Source organism: Phaethon aethereus (assembly GCF_964289735.1).
Source record: "Phaethon aethereus genome assembly, chromosome: 1".
NCBI classification, from domain to species: Eukaryota; Metazoa; Chordata; class Aves; order Phaethontiformes; family Phaethontidae; genus Phaethon; species Phaethon aethereus.
This window is the reverse complement of record NC_138575.1, coordinates 108,550,640-108,569,048: the sequence shown is the minus strand read 5'-3', so window position 1 is coordinate 108,569,048 and position 18,409 is coordinate 108,550,640. Positions and strand designations below refer to the sequence as shown.

At 37.9% G+C, this 18,409-nt stretch overlaps 1 protein-coding gene across 1 annotated transcript in view; it reads left to right on the top strand.

Annotated features, from left to right (window-relative positions):
• The window catches only part of ROBO2 (roundabout guidance receptor 2), a gene marked incomplete at both ends in the record, with an annotated part of 481,425 nt that overhangs the window by 408,640 nt on the left and 54,376 nt on the right, over positions 1 to 18,409 (top strand). Inside the window, 4 exons of the mRNA XM_082008177.1 lie at positions 2,334 to 2,505; positions 8,484 to 8,666; positions 10,780 to 10,806; positions 18,133 to 18,175. Coding sequence (XP_081864303.1) covers positions 2,334 to 2,505; positions 8,484 to 8,666; positions 10,780 to 10,806; positions 18,133 to 18,175 — 425 coding nt within the window. The remainder of the gene's footprint in view (positions 1 to 2,333; positions 2,506 to 8,483; positions 8,667 to 10,779; positions 10,807 to 18,132; positions 18,176 to 18,409) is intronic.

Here is an 18,409-nt window from a genome sequence, read left to right as displayed (position 1 = left end):
TGTGGCTCTAGGAGAATACTTCCAAACACTATCTCTGTCAAGATTCACAATTTACAGTCTTAGGTTGCTTGCTCCGAGGAACAGGTTGAACACCACTCCTGTATCCAGAGTTCATTATATAAGAGTTGCCTCCATTGGGTGTATTTTCTCCTTCTTTGTTGCTGCGATGGCTCAAAGTATCCACTCCTTATATATCATCTTAAATTTTGTTGTAGTCTATAATTCCACACTAAGCTCACTTTTGCACAAGTATATTTTCACAACATAGGAAGAGTGCAGTGTGTTATCGGGGTGGAGGACCATGGAGAAAATGAACAGGCAGGGTTCAGCATTGTCACAGGTTTCTGACTATGGAACACACCGTTTGTTAAATAACTTTGCTGTGGCTGGCTTGTATACCTAGTGTGAAATTTTAAATTTGAAATAGAGCAGGGCAGCTTTCTTGACAGTCCTACAAAGGGTGGAAGTGATGCATGCAGATTATTTCACAGAAGAAGATGTAATTTTTTTCCCCTGCTGTATCTTGAGGGAACACAGCATCAAGAAAAGGGAAAGTGCTTGACTTTTAAATCAACTTATGGTTCAACCTCTTCTAGCTTATTGCTTGGTCAGAGGGATGCAGTAAATGCTCACAATATTTATGTTTAGCATAGCACTTGTTTTGTTTTGCTTTTAGTCAATATCAAGATTTATTAATCTCAGTATTTTATTGATCTCATTTTCATATCAATTAATAATTATCTTTTGGCTTAATTAATCTTGATACTGACTCCAGTATAAGTCAATATTAACCAACAAGGACTTATAGGCAAAGAAGTAAAGCACAGTCCTAAACCACAAAATATGTAGATATGAAACAAAGTGGACTGATGGTTAATAAAAGCCATGTTCCAGGTGAGTGCTCAGACCTCTAGGATGTTTATAAAAACAGCTGGAGTCGCTACCTATTACATCCCTTCTGTGTTAGATTAGGTGGCTGCCTGATGAGTGAGCTGGCTACAGTGAATGCAGTACAAAGTGTCTAATACATCCTTGAGTATAAAATGACTGCTGAGGTTTCACAATACATTTTCTAACAAATTGAATGTAGATCTGTTGATTCCACTTCAAGCATCAGAATGCTTGTAATTTCACTTATTAATTAAATGCATTTCATTGTGACATCTCCTAGCTGCTGTAGCCTAAGACCAGGACAGACAAGGAGTGAAAGAATGAACGCAATAGTTTTGCCCCCTTAAATGCATTCTGGCCTGCAAATAAGACTACTTGAGCTTATATGAACAAGGGTTTCTTTTGCCCTCCAAATCTTCCTCAGTGTTTAACAGAAAAAAGATAAGCTGTTATAAAACACAGAGCAGGGTCAAAAATAAGGCTAAAGAGAGCATTGCTGTTGCTTAGACACATCAATTTTTTGCTGATAGTGGTTCCATCAATAGTGTTTTCTTCTGCTATTATAATTATGTAGTGTACATGTGATATCTTTATGCATTGATTTTCCTGAGTGGTAGAAAATGCTTTCTTTAATAGTACAGAAGCAGTATATGCAGATAACATTAACCGAAGAAGAATGCCTAAAAGGTCTTAGTTTTAAAACTTTTTGGGAAAAGCCAGCAGAAAAAATGCAAGAGAGACACATAACATTGAAATAATAGACCATTCTCATCACCAAATGCCAATTGAGATTACAGAGTGTTTTTTCTGTTTAATTAGGGAGTAATTAAGTCAGGAATTGATACCTGGATTCCTGAACAATGTTACAATAAGTAATCACAAAAGCAGCACTAAAAAGTGAGTTTGTACTTATTTAATTTCAGAAATTTCACATATCCCTGTTGTACAGTGAAAGGAAGTTGAAAATAATTTTGAAAATTGTTTCTTCTTTAGTACTTTAAGAAGTGTTTCAACCTGTGCTTGTATTATTTGGTGTCCTTTTGCTATTGAGTGGGAAATCAAGAATGAAAAAAAAGGTTTTTTTTTTTAGGAAAGATTTAGTGGTAATCACATTACTGAATAAGATTTCAGTTAATGTATAGCACCTCTTTTTCACTTGGATGATTCTGGTCTGTGCTTCTAAGAAGTGTAACCACAGAATTTGCACTCCATGGAAAGCCAGAGTCCAGAGGTATTTGCAAGCAGCCTTTGCAGCTGGCTTGGCTCTATGCTAATCTGGGAGAGCTTCCTGAGCTAAATCATCCCGATTCCAGCTACTCCTGGACAGTAACATTGTTTAGAAGTCCAAAATAGTGATTATCATGCAGTACATCATATCTATGTGCAATTGTGTATGAGTATGAAGAATTTCGTATTTTTTAACACCTCAACTTTTGTCCCAGATCTGGTGCCTAGGTAATGAGACTCGATTTCATATCAACAAAACAGTAGATGCAGCCATTCGGTCTGTAGTAATAGGTGGCCTATATCCAGGTATTCAGTACCGCGTGGAAGTTGCTGCAAGCACCAGTGCAGGTGTGGGAGTAAAAAGTGAGCCACAACCCATAATAATTGGTAAGTGATTGTCTGTTTTGTTGTTTTGTTTTGCCTGTTTTGACTTTCAGAAATGCTTTCATAAATCACTGCTGGAAGCATAAAAATCCATGGAGCAAAAGACGAGATTTGAACAGAGCTAGTTAGTTAACTTTTAACATCCCACTGCCTGCTAACATTGTGTCTTCTCTTTGTGCAGAGTTCTTGCAGCCAATGGAGGGAAATGTGTTCCCGAGACATATGAGAAAATGCAGATTATCTAGTGAAACTGATTTAATATTTTTTAAAATTAATTTACCACTTCTGCAGGTTGACAGATTTATGGAACTAACAGCTCAAGCTCCCTTTTCCTCCTGTTCAGATGACTGTAATATTGCCTTACTCCTACCGTTGGTGCCTAAGGCACTATTTACACTTGGTTTTCTGAACATTTGAAGTCAGTGTTTCTCAGGTATCCCAAGCAGACGAGCTTCCTTTTGTCAAAGAATAAGTGGCCTCTAGTCCAAATAGAGAGCAAAGGTAGTATTAACATCCCTACCTTTGAAATGACTGTTTTTTAGTAGTGGTTTCCATGCTGAATTAATTTCCTGACCTGAGGGAAACACAGATTCTGTTTCTTCTGAAATTCTTCTCAAGTATGAAATATAAAAGCAGGCACAATATGGGAGAGGTAAGAATAGGAGAAGTAACCATATTTAGCAAAACTGAATTGAGCTGTGCAGAGCAGCAACTCTTTTGAATATGTAATACAAGCATTTTGTTGCTTTGATCTGTAATATCTAATTTAGTTATTACTTAAATGGGCTTTTGTTTGTTTGTGGGTCTTTTGTTGTTATTAAATATTTTCTTTCTAGAAAATGTTGTCAACACATCATCCCAAACGTGGCCTATTCTGTTCTGTGTACACCTTTAGAAAAGGTCATCCCCTAACTGTTGCTTAAATGTTTAATAATATTCAGGTTCCCTATGCATCAAAACAGAAATTGGGGTACATCAGTTTTTAATATATTGTCCCTGGAGAAGGAAAGAGTGGAGGTGGTGCTAGCACTGGTTTTAGAAAAAGGCAGCCACAGAAATGCCAAAGAAAAGAGGAGAAAAAAGTTTTCTAGAAAGGAAAGCAAGAAATTGATTTTTGAAAATGCAAGAAACCTGTCATCTAATAGGCCTGAATTTTGGACCTTTGTATAAATAACTCATGTTGTAAGACTAGTCTGTCATTGTGTTTGCTTTGAGCAGGACTTCTTTTTCTTTTTTCACTAGAGAGTCCATCTAGCTAGGCACTAGGGCTTGTTCCAGCAAAACATTTAAGTGTGTTGCATTTTAAGCACGTGAGTAGCCGTGTGTCACTTAACGTGTTGTGAGTTAAACTTGCACCAGAGTGCTTTGCTGGGTGATTCCCAGAATGGTCAGCCCCATGTCTGGCTGCAGCCCTCCATCTTGACTTTTTCCTTACAAAAAAAATGACTAGTATGATCAAGAGTTAAATGTGGAGAGATCTGCGTTGTTATAGGAAGAAGAAAAGGGATGTTAGGATGCAAATAAAATAGGAAAACAAAAAAGTTACTTGGCATTTAGAGACTTAATTTTGCACCATTAAACTTAGTGATATTTATTTATTCCTGAAATGATCCTAGAATGTCTGCTTCAACAAGTCTGTCTGGTGGCATCTTTGCACATTTGCAACAGTCCCTTTGCATATTTAAGAGTCCTTTTTGAAGAGTTTTTTCTGTTTGGGTTGTGTTTCTGCTCTCATTTCTGTCTTCTCTTTTGGGAGCCCAAAGCTGGATGGGCTTATTATTTGTGTGATCTGTATCTCCGTTTTCATTAGGTCCTGTTTTTCTATTGCTTATGAGTTGCTGGCAGTTATTTCTCAGACTATAAATTTGCTTGAAAAAGGTAACAGTGTTGAAATGATACCATTTCTGGAAAATTTGAGTTGGTACCACTCAATGTTTGACTGAGAACCAAGAACATAAAATAAGAAAATGAGGTTTTTAGGTAAATTAAAAAAAAAATAATTACATGGATTAAAAATGAGCTAATGAATAAACCTCAAAACATCATCATGAATGGGAAAACATTATTGAGTGATTGTATTATAATGGAGTCCTATGTGGCCTGGTGCTTAGCTATACTATTTAACAGCTTGCAAACAGAATAAACAACTGCAGAAATGCTGAATTATGGAGAGAGCAGGTCAGTGATGCAGAAGGGTTAAGCCGTGTTGCTAAACAGTATGACTTTCATTGTCATGAAATACAGAGTCCAGTGTATAAAAAGAAAGGAGATGTTGTTCTTAAATATAGGATATGTTCTTATCAGAAATTTTTTCTGAAATAACTGATTTTCACGGTGGATCATCAACTACTGACTTCCCAGACCAATTCTAGATAATAGAACCATGACAATCCAGAAAGTAAAGCCAGGACAATATTGAGAAGTAGGAAGTATATTATTTCTTTAGTTAGAAAATGTGTCACCATTAAAGGAATCCTATGCCCATAGTTCAAGCAGGATGTTGAAAAATTTTATGGAAGGCTCAAAGAGAATCAAGGATAACATTTTTATGATCACTATTGATATGCCAAAAAATTTCACTTGGGAAACCAGAAATAAAATTGGAGATAACAGCAATGTTGGTTAATGGTATAGCTATAATTTCTGTTCATCAGTTGGCCTATTCACTCTTACATTCCATCATTGGCATAATAATATGAGGAACAGCTGCAAACTTTCACAGTAATAGGTACAATCGAATCTGATGTGTCTAATTAATTTTTGGTCCGACAAATTAGTTTTGTTCTTCATTACTCTCCAATGGGAGGAAGACATTATATTTCATTATGTTTTTGTCTTCAGGAACAATGGAGCGTTACAGGTCGCACACTTCCCTTGTCTATGTTCTAATTAGTTGAACTGACAGCATTGTTACAGAAACACCTGCAGTATATGAAATAGTACACTGGTACCTTAGATGACATATTTAGTACTTCTGCTTAAATATTATATAAAGAAATACAAAATTAATGCTGTTTGTTTCCCCAAACCCCAACGATTGTATTAATTTTATCAAACGTCAGTGGGTAACATTCATCTGTATCCATTTATTTTCCAGTCGGTGAATTCACAAAGCATATGTTATTCTGACATTTAAATGAATTATTACTTTTGCAATTGTAATTGCTGGGCATTGAAGGGTAAGAGCAAACAACCAGACTGCAAACTTTAGAAGGTGGTTTGGAGACAGATTGCACCTTCCTGTAGAAGAGAGGGAGAGCGTAAAGTCCACTGAAAGCTCTCCTCAGGCTCTCCGCAATTAGCTCTAACATCCTTCATCCTCAAAAGACTGGTTTCTGACCTTAGAGAAGAAAATGGCATCTTCAGACTTTTTGGAGGCTTTAGAGGGAAGCAGTTGTTCTTTTCTTGAGTCCAGGAGCATCCGCTCCCGAAGCTGGGGTCACTGAAGCACTTCCCCGCCTGCCCTTCTCCATGGCAGCACAGCTGCGCCCAAAGCAGCGCCGACATTACCTGTTTCCTCACCGTCCCGCTGCCTTTACCTGTCCTCCAAAGGGCACAGAAATTAACTGAAAGTTAATGGCAATTAGAGCAACATCAACTCCCATGCTGATTTCTACCAGAGAATCAATTCTGTGCCTGGAAAAGCATGGCATAGAGTGGCTCTTCCTGCTAGTTTTACTCTCAGCGCTTCTTCTTTCAGCACTGGTGTGCCCCTATGGATTCGTTCCATGGGCAGACAAAAAAGGGGGAAATCCCATAAGGGAGCCACCGCTGTCTCCCTTCTTTTCCTCGTCCCGGTGCTCAGTGAGTTCTGCTCTCGCTTGCTGCACCAGGACGGGAAGCCGCCGGGCCTTTGGCAGCGGCAAGGCAAAACAGGAAAGTATTGGACAGGACGGCCGCAGCTACCAGGCCGTGATGCTGGTGAAGCTTTACCAGCGTGGCCAGTATCGACTGGTACCTGTCACCAGTACTGCCGTGCTGCCTTTTTACGCATTAGCAGGCGCGGTCTGTCAGCACCCTTCTGTGGCACCTATGTTGCTTGCGGGAAGCCTGTTTTGTTTCCTGCGCAGAACCACTGAAAGCAAGCCAAGCTCTAGCACAGTTCCAACAGTCTGTTTGCAAAAGCAGACGGTCATCATTACTAAATATTGACATGGCGCTGAAAGAGAGAAAGCTTAATAAAATCACCGAGATCATGAACAGTGCGATAGCAACGTAAGGCAGCGCAGCGCGTCCCTTCCCGAGCCGCTCGGCGCAGCTCTGAAGGCAGCGTAGGGCCTGAGGCTGCCTCCAGGCCGGGGTAGTGGGGCAGACTGGGGCACGCTCAGCCCGGCGGGCCCTCGGCGGGGATCCTCACTCGCAACTCGACTGGCGTAGACCCTGGGTCTCCTGCAAAGAGGTGTCCGTGGAAATAAAACTGGAAGTGTCAGACTTCTCACATCTGCTTTAGCCAGCAACCCTGTTTGGTTGCTTTAGACTGAAGCCAGAGCGCTGACACGGGGGCCGTTCTGGTGAAAGCGGTGAGCAGTGAACTCAACCGTTGCTGAATTACACGAGAGGAATACATACGTTTTCACAGCAAGGCATAATGCTGCGATACTTTTAAGGATTACCTCTGAATGACCATTTCAGTATTTTATTGCCATATTCTACCACCTTTTCATGTGTGCGATAGACTCCCATAACTGAGAATCGTGGTATTTGCATCTTTTTTCCCTCAGCAGAGCAGCTACTCTTGCAGCTCTTCAGCATGCGTACGGGCATCTGATCATGCTGCGTACACATTTCAAGGGTTGAGCTATATAAATGCTTTTACAGGAAATGATGGATAATTCTTTCACCAATTTCAAAACTGCAGATGTGGGCAGTTTATATCAAACGTACATCTAATCAGTATTCATATTTTTTGCAGAAAATTGTGTTCCGCCTTTCCTAATTTTAGAACTAACCATTTTTGACAAGGGAAGGTTTGAAGTAGAAAAGTGCTGGCCCTGGAACTATGCTTTAGCATTCCCTAAATTTCCATTCACATTTTTTATGAGCATTTGTTTTCAAGCCAGATACCAAGCTTTTCCTTTTCGAGAAGTTCCCTTTTAGAGAAAGAAGGGGAAAAAAACAATGGGAGCATCTACTGAAATTTACTGTTTTCTAATGTAATATACACAGTTTCAGATCCTATATGGTAATTTTTGATGCATGTCACTTTAATTGGTATTCCATGTCATAATTATTTCTTATAGATTGATGTTAAGAATTTTCATGCCTCTTCTAGGTGAAAAAAATAACATCTGTTGCTGTGATTGTTTGGAGCTTACAGTTAACTACATGATTTTCTGTTTTGTGTCAAAGCTGGTGCACTTAGGATTTGTATGGATGGTTTTCCCCATGAAATAATTTCTGGAAAATGCATCTTTGCCCCAGTTGAAAATACATGTATTTTATGTTTTATTTTAAATTTGGAAACTCTAGCATGCAGCAAAACCAAATGAGTTAAGTAAGAATTTTTGGTATGCTGACAACATTGAGAGAAGGCACTGTCTTTTAATGTTGTAGCATATTTTGTATTTGGATTTCTCATTTGGAAAAAGCTATTTATTGACCGCTTGATTTTTTTTTTTAATTGGTTTCCTATGATCCATTTTCTCATCATTGTATTCTGTCTATAATTATGTAATAACAAACCAACAAATATGTATGTTGTTAAAAAAGGCGCTCTGGACTGTCATCTCTTAGATTACTTGGGAGAGTGCTGTAGAGCTATCTTTTCAAATATATGTTTGCAAAATCACAATAGATTATGGATTTAGTTTCTAGAAATATTGGTTTTCAGGTGTGCATTGGTACTCATTAAAGCTCTCCTACTGTGGATGATTCTTCTGAGGTGCATTACTGTTTTTTTTAATTTTCACTTTCAGTACTTTTTTCTTGTTTGTATTACAGAATCCATAATAACAACATTCTGTCGAATTTCTTTTGTGCAGGAGGTCGTAATGAAGTTGTCATCACTGAAAATAACAACAGCATAACTGAGCAAATCACTGATGTCGTCAAACAGCCTGCCTTTATAGCTGGCATCGGTGGTGCATGTTGGGTCATTCTGATGGGTTTCAGCATCTGGCTGTACTGGCGCAGAAAGAAGAGGAAGGGGCTCAGCAATTATGCTGGTAAGAACAGTAACTATTTATTACCATCTTGTCAGATTCTCTCATGAAGAGAACAGGTGCTGTTAAACCTACTTAAAAAACATGTTGAACTTAAAGCAAAGGTGGCCTGGGTGAATTTTGTATGCTTGTTTTAAATGTATGCTGTGAAAATGCTGGTGTATGAGAAGCTTTAAATGCATTGCTCGGTACCGCATTTCATCATTATCATATCACAGTCTTTATTTTTACATCTCCAGCACATCTAGCATAAAAAAGTACAAAGAGGATTAATTGTAACTCTTGCTCCTTGCTCAGAAGGCACTCTGTTAGTGGTCCAGCTCCACTTATGTCCTTAAACATGAATTAGACTAGACCCTTACAAGGAAGGTCAGAAAGAGTATTTGGTCATCGTCTTCATTCCTATACATTTCCATGTCTTTGAAGCTATGTGCATGGCAAATGAATGGAGGTACTTAATCAGTGACTCCATACCTATAGTTAGAGGAGAAGAGAGTGATGTATTAGACAGAGAAGTGTGGTCAAAATTTACCTATGGTAGAAGTCATAAAAAGTTTTGTCTTGGAGTTAGAACACCTTGGAATTCCCTCACAGTGTGATCCCTCTTGCACCAAATGTGTTGCTCCAGTTATAAATTAGTTTTTGAAAACTACATCTGGAAAAATAAATACATTTGTCAAATGAAAATATTTTCTTCCTTCCCCAACCTGTTTGTTTTGTGTATTATTCTGTGCTTCAGGATTCTTATGGATTTTTAGGAAGTGAGGTGAATTACCATAAAATGAAGCCTAATTTAACACAAAAAAGCTGTTCTTCAAATATTGGGGCAGGTTCTCTTGTAGTGCTTATTAACATTTAAAAAGAGAAAACATTTCCTTTTGGAGCAAGATTTGCACAGTTGAGGACACAGCATATTTAATGCTGACATTTTATCACACTAAAGTTACACTAGTACTCTTCTATTTACAAGTTATCACATGCGAACCCGAGGACATGGTTCCCGAAGTGGCTGAGCATCTCTAACAACTTGCCAAAAACCTATGTGTGTTCTCTGCTCGCAACCAAACTGTCCTATGCCTCCTCACCTTAGCGTTAGCCATCATCAGACTCCTCCATGTCCGTGACTGGGCTCACTGCACCAGAAGGAAACTATTCTATGTTGCTTTTCAGTCCCTTCTGCTGGATTAGTTTTCCACTGGCTTAGTGAAACAAGGCAGCCCAAGAAGAAATCAGATGAGCAGTGGAAGCAGAGGGAGGAAGAGGCCCTTTCAGTGGCTCTTGGACTGACTCGGTTTCTGTGGAACCTCACCTTGTGTCACCATGTGGCCTATATCATTCATAGGTTATGCTTCTTGCTGAGGTGTTTTTTTCTTTCTTTTAAGAGCAATGACTTTTACTGTCTGAGAAGTGGGGTGGTGTTAATTGAGAAACTAATATATCACACACACCTACACATGTGTTTATCTGAAATATCAGTCTAGATACCAAGATTTTTCATATTAAGAGGCAGCTGTTACTGTTATTCCTCTTAGGAAACAGTCCTATACATAAACTTTGGACACAAGCTAAGACTACTCTTTTTTCAAAAAGCAGAATTATTAGCCCTGTATGTGAGTTGGCATGTTCGGGAGAGGGGATGGAGAGCAAAGTCTTTTATACTTTAAAATGCATAGGTGTAAATAATTATAATAGTCATTATAAACAGCGTGTCTCCTGCAACTCATTCCTTCTCATGGTGTTTGCTGCATCTAAGTGTAATGTGCACATTGCATCATGACACAGATGCCCAATCATCAGAATTATGAAACAGTGTATGCTTTCAGCAAGGAAAGTTCATAACAGATCATACTTCAAAATTCATCTTAATGTTTATAATTTGGAGAAGAGCATGTCCACACAGAAAGTCTTCAAATGTGACTGTCCAAATGCACTGCTCACCTTTCCAACCATCATTTCTCATTGGCTGCTGGCTGGTTAGTGCTTTAAACTCAAGTGTTATGTCCTGCTTATGATATTCAACCACAACTGAGTAAATTACAGAGGAACCTGGTGCCCTGCAATTAGCACTTATTATCAGGGTGTGTAACTCACATATGTTTGCTTTCTTGTTTTGCAGTTCAGTCCTTCACCTTCACCCCTGCAGGTACTGTCCATTAGTCTGTCTCTTACCTCACCAACACGTCATTGCAAACATTAGCTATCTAAGTGTTTATGAACATGCGAGATATGCAGAATTAAAAACAAATACAAGGAGAAATACTTCTGCTGCCTATTTGTGATAAAAATGTAGCATACATTCTCCTGGTGATTCCAGGGGAACATAAAATATACCACCATTAATGTGTCTGTCATTATAATTCTGCGTACTTCTTACTCATCTGTCTCCTGGAAATAATGCGTTTTTGCAGGACAAGATGCTTGAACTAACTTAACATAAACAAGCATTAGTTGTATATAACTGAATTTTGATTTTAAAGCGCAAAAAAAGTATGTCAAGCATTTTTTAAGATCTAACTGGAGAAATGGAACTTTCTTGTACTTTAGCTGTTAGTTGCATATACGTTGGCCTTACTGTGAGGTGTTCAGATCTTCAAGCAATCTAGCAATTAACCTATGCATGCATTGCCTTTACTGTGTTTTTGAAATTGAAGCATTTGGTTTTTTTCTGCCTGCCCAATTCAAAGTTGATATCCTATTTTCCTATCTTTAATAAACATACCATACGGTAGACCATTATTGTAAGAGTGACTAAAGATATGTGAAGAATAAACGAAGTGTGGCTGAAACAGCAGGTTGCAAACAGCTTAGTCAACATATGGATAGCCAGGAAAAATAGAGCATGCAATTAATAGTAATAATTAATACAAATAGCTTCTGCTCTCACACCTAAGCTCGAGATTCAAAAACTCAAAAATAATCATACCTCAATGTTACAGTGTAAAAGGCTGATATATCTCAGCATTTTCCAGCGGAAGTCTGTAAAGTTTTTGGCGTGTAGCTTGGGCCATCACTTGCACTTACAAATCTGCCTCTTCTTCTCTCCCCTTTACCTTCCACGTGATAGATGCCAGTCTTCCTACTGCATTGCTGAACTGGTCCTCATGCTCAGCTAGCTGCTTTCTCTCTCTTGCTTATCTTCAGCCATAGCCTGAGTGTTGAGTTTAGCAGCAAAGAACAGATGACTGTTGAGGCAGGTGAGCGAAGGTGGTGGTGTCTGCCCCAGGGGCCTGTGATGTTGTGAGGGAGACGTCCTCGTGGAGGAGTTCTGGGGGCTCAGGAATTGCTCCTCTGGCTTCCGAGCAGGTTTGCTCAAGTTAGTGTAAGTTGTGGCACAACACATCTTATCCTACATGCTTTATTGCTTTTCTTTGAGACAAAACATAGGATTTTTTCCAAAATGAAATAATGCATCATGGCATTTGGTTCCTATGATTATGCCACTCTCAGCTGTCTGTAACTGTGGTGAGTTTCTTCCACCATCTTCGTAGCATACACTGGCATGACACAGGGTTGTGCAGGAGCCAGAGTGACTGTGCATGATTTAGTGCAGTTGATCCACGTGTGCTGGGCAACTAGGATATGTCAGAGGCACTGCCAAGAATTTGCTTTTTAAAAAATAGTTTTGGCATCTAATAGACTTTATAGAACTACAACAGCACATAGTTCTATTTCCTGGCCTATAATCGTTTCTGGAGGCATTTAGAACCTAAGTCATCCAGTAGTCAAGTCCAAAAAATAATCATTAATTTTAAAAAAAATTATTCTTATGAAAGAACATAGTTCATGTTTTCTATCTTTATACCCGAGTTCCCTAAGAAACATCATTAGTTCCCTAAGATTTGAATTTGTCATTTCTAATATCATGTAGACAAACATATCTTATGCTTGTGGAGATTTGGTAACAGGCACAACTGGATGTTGTTCCCTTCAAAGTTTTGATTCATAAACAGTTTGGTTTCAGATCTAAATATTTAGACAGTGGTATGTATCTTTCAGAATCTCATCAGAGGCAGCTGACAATACAGTTTTACTAAAGACTAATTTATTGTAATATACTCAGGTTTTAGAAGGCGCACCCTTTTTATTCATACATCTGCTTTAAATTCTTCCTTCAGAAAGTTGCAGAACGTGCTGATTTGACTGTGTAATAAAGAGGATTTAATGTATTAGTGGAACATTCATGTACTTACTCTGTTTCAGATACAAAACAAAAACCTATTTTTTCAGTTATTTCTGATGTAAAAGTTGTTTATTTCGTTTTTCTTCAGTTGTATTTGCATATGTGTTATGCACATGCATAGAACTTAAAACACTAAAAATAGTTGTTGAAAAGTCCAGGTTCTGCAGTTATATAATCACTTGCTAAAAATGTTCTTTCTGGCAATCTTCAGATTGTGGGTCATTCACTGGGATGATTTGTTATTTGTATTCTGTCATTAGGCTCCTAAGAAATATAATTTCTGCTGTGTGACTAAACTATTGTAATGCTCTGTGTAGGGGAAGAGCAAACAGCAAATGTCACACTATTGGTAAAGATTTGTGCTGGAGAAGAATAATTGATTGAGTTACATTCATTAAGCTTTCTGTCTTTGTGAACATTTTCGTAAGCACTGATCAATTGCTCAGATGGTCACAAATAAAGTGACATGGAAAATCATATCTAAATCTTTTTACTTATTTTCAGTTGAACTGACTCCAGTAGTTACTGAGTCACAATTCTGTACATGACTATTCCTCCACTTCCCTATCCCCCATCATGACTCACCAAGCATTGATTCTCAGTAATATCAGTACTACAAAACATATGATTTTCAACTATGCTTGTTAGATTACTACTGGTAAGTAATAGTGTCATCATCTGCAGCTGTACAAGAAGTATACATTTTTGGGACCATGACATACTATCAGCAAAACCAAATCTGGCACAGAGACATTAAATACAAATGTTACCCCTTTTCAGTCATCTTTTCTGTGATATAAAAGAGATATAAAAGGGATTGGTCTTACTTTTGTGAGTTTCTGTAAAAGCTAATGTACTGCTGCACTGTTTTTTATTTTTATTTTTATGGTTACCCTTTACTCAGATGGCCTAGATATAAACACGGACTGTGGGTTTCTACATGATCCAAGAAAAGATAGATGACACAAAAGAGATATCTGACCACTTCTCATAATAGATGAATTGTTCCATTCCCATATTGCAATGATAGAAAAGAATTTGTTTATTTTGTACTGGAAGTTGCAATTCTCTTTTCACCTTTGGGTATAAAGACCTATACAACAAAGTCATGGAATCCATTTGTAGAAATAAGAGAAATTTCATTTGTCTGCTTATCTTTTCTGTGCCCTCAAACTCGTTGTTGTGCCAGTACCCACTCACTTGAATACCCAGGTGTTTTCAAGTGTCTAGACCATCAGCCAGGCAAATAAAGTAAATACGTATTTTCACTTATGAGTAGGTAAGCTTATTTAGTGACTAGTGCTCCTTGGGATTAAAGATTTCATGAAACTGAGTAAACAAAAACAAATTAAAAATAGAGAATTATGGAATGCTACACATTTTATGTGCAACTCCTGAAATTGTTAAATGAGGATAAATTGTTTGACAGAATCTTCCAAAGTTAGACAGAAGATTTGATGGAATTTTCATATGCTGATTATCTGTTCTGAGTTAATGCTTATTAAAAGAGGATTAATCTACATTCGTATTTGAGGAACAGCTTATCAGAAAAAGGAATGAGACTTGGCTTGCAACATTAAAGTTTTCATTTGCAGTTGGAAAATGTGGCCTGGTAGAGATAGGCATACAGAAGGCTTTCTAAAGATTTCTAAAGCTTTATTGCCTCAGAATGTCAACTTACTATACAGCCGTATTTTTCCAATTCTAGCAGGCATGAAGATTAAGTTTAACCTTGTCAGATAATATTAGTAAATGGTTTGGGTACCTCCTTATATATTTAATAAAAAGCATGTGAAAACCTCCTTAACGTATGCTGTTCTTCATACAAATATATACAATATAATTTCCTTAAATATTTATGCATTTGAAATGCACTTTGGATTATATTTCTGAATTTTTACAGTCCTTGAAGTATAAGCTGGTGGGGATTCCTTCAAAATCTCTCTATGCAGAGGTTATTTTTTCATCTTCTTTTGAAAACCAATCTCATCCCTGCAGGTCTTCAGCCTTTCTAAGAACATATATCAGATGCAAAGAGTGCTGAAAGAGCTTTTTTGCTTCCTCAGTGATAAAAAGGAAGGGAGATGGGTGGGTCAGTGATAGGGACATCCTTCCCTTCCTCCTCTTACATTGCCCCTTGAAATTGCTCTGTTTCTTTTTGAAGTGGAGGCAGGATGAATAAAGCCAGCTGTCTGTGTGTTTTATTTTTACAGTGACATCCACAAGCCTGCATTGCATTAAATATGCTCGTATTCAGGTGTTTAGACTTGTTTTGTAATTGCAGAAATCAGACTGCAGGCAAAAATGCTGACAAAACGTACGGCAGGAATGATAAACATAGTGCTTGTGTTGGCAGCCTGACCATAGTTTCTGTTGTTAGCTGTCTTTCCTTTCACAATATTGATGCTAAAAGAAAGGCACCTTCTCTATCCAGCCTCAGGTAACCCATTTATGGATGGCATCAGGAATATGATTTTTTTTCTGTAACATCCTGATGACATGTCCACACTTAAGAGGCATTTTGGGTAGCTTAGTTGATATTCCGGAGCCTCTTCCACCAAGAATAGTAACTAAAATACTTTCTTTTTTATTTTCTCATGAAGATAATAACCACCCATGCATTGGTATACAAGGTGGAAGGAAAACAAAAGAACCCGTGTTCCTTCCCAGTTCCATACACATCAGGTGAGCCAAGCACAGTCTTCCGCAGGAACAGCGATGTTACTGCAAGACAAGTTCTTTTTTTAGCAAGCTAAGCTGAACCTTTCTTTGTAAAAGATTCAGTGTTTATATTGGGAAGGTGTAAGATTATTTAATGTAGAAAAAAAACAGGAAACAGTTACTACCACCAGGATACAGATACCTTTCTTTGTAAAAGATTCAGTGTTTATATTGGGAAGGTGTAAGATTATTTAATGTAGAAAAAAACCAGGAAACAGTTACTACCACCAGGATACAGAGATGGAAGTATAAAGGGTAAAAACTGTGATACCTGTCTCTTCTCAACAAGCTCGGATGCCACAGCCAACCTGCAGCAATTATGGCTCTAGCAAAGAGGTTTCAATGTCATGTCTTCTTGATATGTTTTTCACAGCATGCCTTGGAGTTTTTTCCATACCTCACTACCCAGAAAATAAAATCTGTCTGGCAAACATTGCTGCAGTCTCCACTAGCTACCCTATTTTATCTTTACGTGATAAGGGTACACAAGGGATATAAATATTTTAAAGACTACAAGTATTGATTTTTTTTTTTTCCATATGACATGCATAGTTAAAATCTCACACACCTGTATGTGCTATGTAAGTGGTGACAATATTACTTTAAAATTATTTCTGGTAGTTAATAGCATAATCCCAAGAAGTTTTCAGAAAGTATGTTTTACTGGAATTCCCTTCAATCTGTAAACTTTATTTATAAGGGTTATTACCGAATGCACCTTTGTTTCTCATTTTCCTTATTTTTTGTTGCTTTGACAAATGCAGAAAGTTAGAGAAATGGAGTGTTAAATTTGACAGGGAGGAGGAGAAAAGCAACAGCATCTAATGTACTTTTGACCAACATACTTTGAAACATAGCCAGGCAGTACCCACCTCTTTGCATATTCACACATGATGTCCACAGCACTTCAGATTATTCAGTTTTGAGGAACAAGTGATACAGTCATTTGACAGCCTGTTAGAAAGAATGTGAATGAAAGTAGCATTGGCTCTGAAATTAATTAGCTGCAATGTTTTACTGTGTTTTGTTTTTCAAAACAGACTTTTAATACTTCCCATACTTGCATTTTGATTTTCTTTTCATGAATTGGTTTAATTACATCCTTCCAAAATTCAGCTATTAACCATTTTGATGTGACGTATGACTGAAGTGATTTTCTGATATTGACATTAGTCTGTTCTGTAGTGAAGGTTAATCAATCACCCTACCCAAGCACTTTTCCAGCAGGGCTTCCAGAGGGGCCAGTTTTATCCCCTTTGCTGAATGTAGACTGTGAAATTATCCTGGGAGTTAATAAAGTGACAAGATTCTATAAGGTATCAGCAGTATTTTCCCAGTGGATTTATGTCATTGCTAATTTTTTAAATGATCACAGCATTTCTGATGGGGGTATTAATTTTCTCTGATTAGAATGGTGTGTAATAGAAAGCCTAATCTTGAATTATTGTAGTTTGGGCTAATATTTAGAAAATCTTGCACATACTCTGTAAGCTATAATTTAATGATGGGAATGTCTGTCTTACAAAGGTAAATAGTATTTCCAAACCAAGGCCTATTTGAAATTAAATGGGCCACAGGCTCTTCCATTCGTCTCTGAAATTCTAACCCTCATCTTGTCAGGGGCCTGTAAGGATGCAGATGTCCAGGACATTGATATAATTTAATAGACTGCCTTATCTGTGCCTGACAATAAATAATGGGATATTGCCCTAAGAACCAGAGTAGTCTGTTGGCCTTGATTCAAACTATTTGCCAGTTCTTCAAAAAGGAGCGTCAAATGTTGTCAATTAGCATCTTGCCAGTAATGTGGGTTTACCTATATTGCCCTGAAATGTAATCCTGTTAATAAGATAGATAAGGGATAGGCTGTTTTTTGTCAAACACCGATGAATGGAACCATAAAAACAAATGTCTCCCTCTGAACGTATCCTTGGCATATCCCCCATGGCAAGACTGGAACACTCTTTCTTCCCAGGGCAACTGGCGTGTCTGCGTTTCTGTGTGGATACTGGTTGTTATACTGTACTTCTAATGGAAACAGTGCAGCTGTATGCTTTTTTTCACCCCTTCAGCTCTAACAGAGCTGCCACCCCTTTGTATTTGTCCTAGGAAATGGCATATTTGTGTGGTGACATTATATTACTGCATTATGACAGGATGTTATTAACTCGCTGGTGCAATGTCATTATGTACCAAAGCAAAAGCGTGCCAAGAAAACAATTGCATCGCATGGCACAGCCTTGCCACACAAAGTCATATAAAGGGGCCTGTGGTAAATTCAGGCCTTTTACCCAGGCGGCTGTCTGCCTTGCAAGTTACGGGGCAAATTGATGTTAGTCAATAAGGTGCAGTGAAATCCTAAACAAGTTGTAACCCTAACATGTTTGATCCTTTTCTCATATTTTCTGTACTTTATTATGTGATGATGCCAAGAGGCCTCCAATCTCAGACACTGAGCAGTTTGAATTGTTACTTTTAATTATTACTAATTGATTTTTCCCTGTCTTATATGTGTGTGCATGTGTGTGTGTATGTTTGTTTGTTCTGTTTTTTTCAACCAAAACACAGTCACTTTCCAAAGAGGAGATGGAGGACTAATGAGCAATGGAAGGTATGTTTCTTTGTATAAAGGTCTTTCCATCCTATTTATTTTTAAAATTAGGGATCTGAAAAATGCTATAGGTGATGCTCTTGGGTAACGACCGATCATTTGGAAGATTGACAATGCTAGGAGGAGTTAAGTAGCTTACCACAAGGCTTAATGACCTATCTGTTGTGCACTTTGGAGGAATCAAGCCCAGATGTTTCATATCTCCCAGATGCCCTGGAAGAAATGAGTAGTAAA